We start from the raw sequence: 3,477 nt of genomic DNA, 5'->3' as shown, positions 1-3,477 counted from the left end.
TAAGGTAAATCAGTCACGTGAACGGACAGGAAAAGGATGTGCCATCACTTGAGGTGTTTGTGTGTGTTGCTGCCTGCTGTTTCCTAGGTCTCTTTACATCAGTTCTTGCAATACATATGGACTATGAAAAACAAAGAAAAACCACACAGAAAAGAGGAAAAACAAAGAAAAACCACACAGAAAAGAGGCAACAATATTCAACATATATACAATACAAAAAAAAAATACATACATGTAGAAGGTATTAAAATACCTTTAACCTCAAAAGAAGCTATGGACAAGAAAAAAAATGATAATCGAGAATGGCTCTAATTTGATAAGGCGTAGTAGTAATTATCATGAATCAAGACCAAATATGCACAAAAAGGTTGATTAAGAATTTTGCGGAGTTTGTAAGCTTGCCAATACGACAGAGAAAGTGTAGATTTGACTTGAATTTCTTTTGAAGTGAGTTTGTTTTTGATTGATAAATTATCCCATTCTAAAGTCAAAATTGGCCTAATGTACCCTGAAATTTGAATGTTACTTACATCTGATGGGGGAGTGATTTCCCAATAGGAAGGACACAAAGACAAGAACGTTACAGGAATGAAAGTGCACAAGGAACCTGACGTAACTTCAAGAACAATTTTGCAATTGTTATTACGATTTCTTAAGTACTTTATAACTGATATCATAATAAATAAGGTTGAAATTGAAACCATAAGAAAAATGCCGTGATCCCAAGTTAAGATGTTTTGAATATAATCTGACATTGAAGGCTCTTCTTCAACATTGATAGTTTCAGGTCTGTATCTAAAAACTGGGACAGATGAAGCTTTGACTGACGTGGCTTTAGATGCTAACAACAATGCTGCTGACAAAGCTCTAAGTTTATAAACTAAATATCCAATGGCAACTGCACAAAGGATTGATAAACATAAAGAAACAATGGTTAAAACATTGAAAGTATCAATATCTGTTTCTGGCACAGTGAGATCACCATTTGCAAGTGGTTCAGCTAATGACTGGAAAATTATAGCATCACGTTTTGAAGCTTTAAACATTTTCTTCAAACTTAAATGTTCTTTTTGATCCTTAGCCAATATTGTAGACATTGAGTCATTATAAAATCGAAAAGCAGGAATATCTATGATAGCTTCCTCTGGAAACATTGTATATCCGGAGATTCCCGTTATGGAAGATGCATTAAAGAATTGCTGCAAAAGTGCAAGGTTAACAGGGTGGTAATAAGTAGGCCTTGGTTGGGGTTTCTTATTACAAGCTGTGAGGCGTGCAGGGAAATATAAATCACCTGTTGCTAGTGAGCATTAGCAAGGGACTTTGATTAAACAGAATTTGCAACCTGGTACTTGCCTAACTTTGTTTTGACACTTGTATGAAATATTTTGACTATTGTAAACAAGAACCGAAGACTTATCTAATTCTATGAGTTTGGGCAGTAAGCGTTCTTGAACAAATCTAAAATTGCATGTTTCGTTGACAGCTTCCTTATTGTTGTTAAAAAGTGACATGAGACAAGACTTGTTAGAAGTCGATGTATAAGCAATTGTTTGAAAACAATGTTTAAGAGTGTCACCTACACATGAATTAATAATAGAGTCACTGATAGCAACGAAATAGTCATGCTTGTTAGAAATGGCAATGTTATCTGGCAAATTTAGTAATTCCGTTGCATGGTTAGACGAAGCATTAATAGGAACGGGTAGTGATATTATATTATACAAGGTAAATGGCAATCGAAAGGTTGACAAAGGTATTTTTACCGTAATGTAGAGAGTGGAACGGTGAAGTGCGAAAAAGAACTTAGAAAAAGTATAATGCACTTGTGGGTCAGTTGAAGAAACAAACATGCGTCGATAGTTCTTTGTTAGTATGTTTTGGATGTCATGCAGGGTTTTCTGTAAGAGCTTGGGAGTTATGAGGATTGGTGAGAGATTACCCTGAACTAATGTTTGAACACCAAGTTTAAATTGTTCCAACTGTGTTTCTAAAGTTTCAGCATTACTTAATTGATTGACCAAAAATGTGGGGACCGTGTCAATAGCATTGCTAAGTAAAGTGACATCTTTCTCTAAGGAATTACTTAATGACATTAATGCATTATGATTTTGTTCAAGACCCAATACCATATTGTCTAATCTACGAGTTACTTCTGCTGTAAATGAAGAAAAATGACGTCCATGTCGTGCTAAAGCTTCTGTAACCTTGTTGACTGTAGAAGTAATTCGATTAATGTGTTGAGCCAAAATGTTAACATCATCAACAGTGGCTAAACCAAAAATAGATTTGTACATAGTTCCTACAAAACCCAATAAAGCTTTAGGAGATTTTCCTGATCTTGTTTCTTTCCTTATTTCAGGAATCAAGGTTTTAATTTCCTCAGTGGTAGCATTGAGTCTAGCTTGACATCTAACTCGTATATTGTTCATGGTTTCAATAACCTTGTTAAAGTTTGAACAGTTCACACAATCATTTGTAGAATCTAATTGAACTGTTTTTGGTAAATCAACTGCAAACGTATGTAACCAGACATCATTGGAAAACTGTACCTTGGCTTTCTCTTGAAATACGACACCATAGTTCAGTCGAACTTTGTTTGCAACATCCACAGGTATGACCAAATAAGCAACGGTGATGCAGAAGAATGAGAACAACCGCATTCTGATCATAATTGATTCTAAAATACAAAATAAAGGATTCTAAGTTGTGTTTTAATTGTGTGTTGGCCACCACACTTAGCACTATTAAACGAGAATTATCTCAGGAAACAAACATCAGAGAAGCCTTAATTGAGAGGATAAATTTGGATCTCATTAACAGAATGCAATTGTTATACTCTTGCTTGCATTATTTTTGCATTTTAAAATAGGTCGTGTTGCGCTTACGCTTTTTACCTGACATTGTTTTTGTTGCATGGTACTCACGTACAAGTCCAGACCCAAGGTCGTCTTCCGGTAACCAACTTTTTGGATAATTACCTTCCCATTTGACTAAATACTGGCGCTTACCTTGTACATACTTTGATTTGGTAATCTTTTCTATGGGAAACCAGTTATTGCTAGGATCATTCGACACCGCGGATTGATTATCATGCGCATTTTGCGTGTTTTGAGGTGAAACGGTGTCGGCCATTTCTGAATTTTGAGTTTGGTTACGTATCTGCGCGTCTTGATTAGTGTTTGTATTCTCAGACGTACCTGTTTCTCGATTTCGATTGTCTATAGGTTGTAATCGTCGATCTTGCGGATCGTGATACGGCTTCAATCGGTTGGCATGTATAGACGCTTTCAAGAGTTTGTTTGTCGAACAGTTTCGTTAGCAGTACGTGTTGTTTCCATTGATTTTGACGATGTCGTAAGGTCCTTCCCACTTTGCATGGAGCTTTTTGGAATACCCAACTGGCGTCTTTTCAACTTTGACAAGTACTTGTTGATATATACGAAATGATGGATCTTTGGATTTTCAGTTGTTTGC

At 35.8% G+C, this 3,477-nt stretch overlaps 1 protein-coding gene across 1 annotated transcript; it reads right to left on the bottom strand.

Annotated features, from left to right (window-relative positions):
* Positions 1–290: 290 nt before the first annotated feature.
* On the bottom strand, positions 291–3,135 carry LOC133180397 (uncharacterized). Its single transcript, XM_061314932.1, has 3 exons — positions 2,982–3,135; positions 1,943–2,680; positions 291–1,300 (listed from the first exon to the last, which is right to left on the bottom strand). Exons 1-3 carry the CDS (start codon positions 3,133–3,135, stop codon positions 309–311), a joined length of 1,884 nt encoding a protein of 627 aa, XP_061170916.1. The 3' UTR covers positions 291–308.
* Positions 3,136–3,477: the final 342 nt, after the last annotated feature.

This window comes from Saccostrea echinata, unplaced genomic scaffold, assembly GCF_033153115.1.
Source record: "Saccostrea echinata isolate AGI-Se365-2 ecotype Australia unplaced genomic scaffold, CSIRO_AGI_Sech_v1 ptg000006l, whole genome shotgun sequence".
Taxonomy (NCBI): domain Eukaryota; kingdom Metazoa; phylum Mollusca; class Bivalvia; order Ostreida; family Ostreidae; genus Saccostrea; species Saccostrea echinata.
Note: the sequence above shows the minus strand (reverse complement) of the source record. Positions and strands in the feature narration are given on the sequence as shown.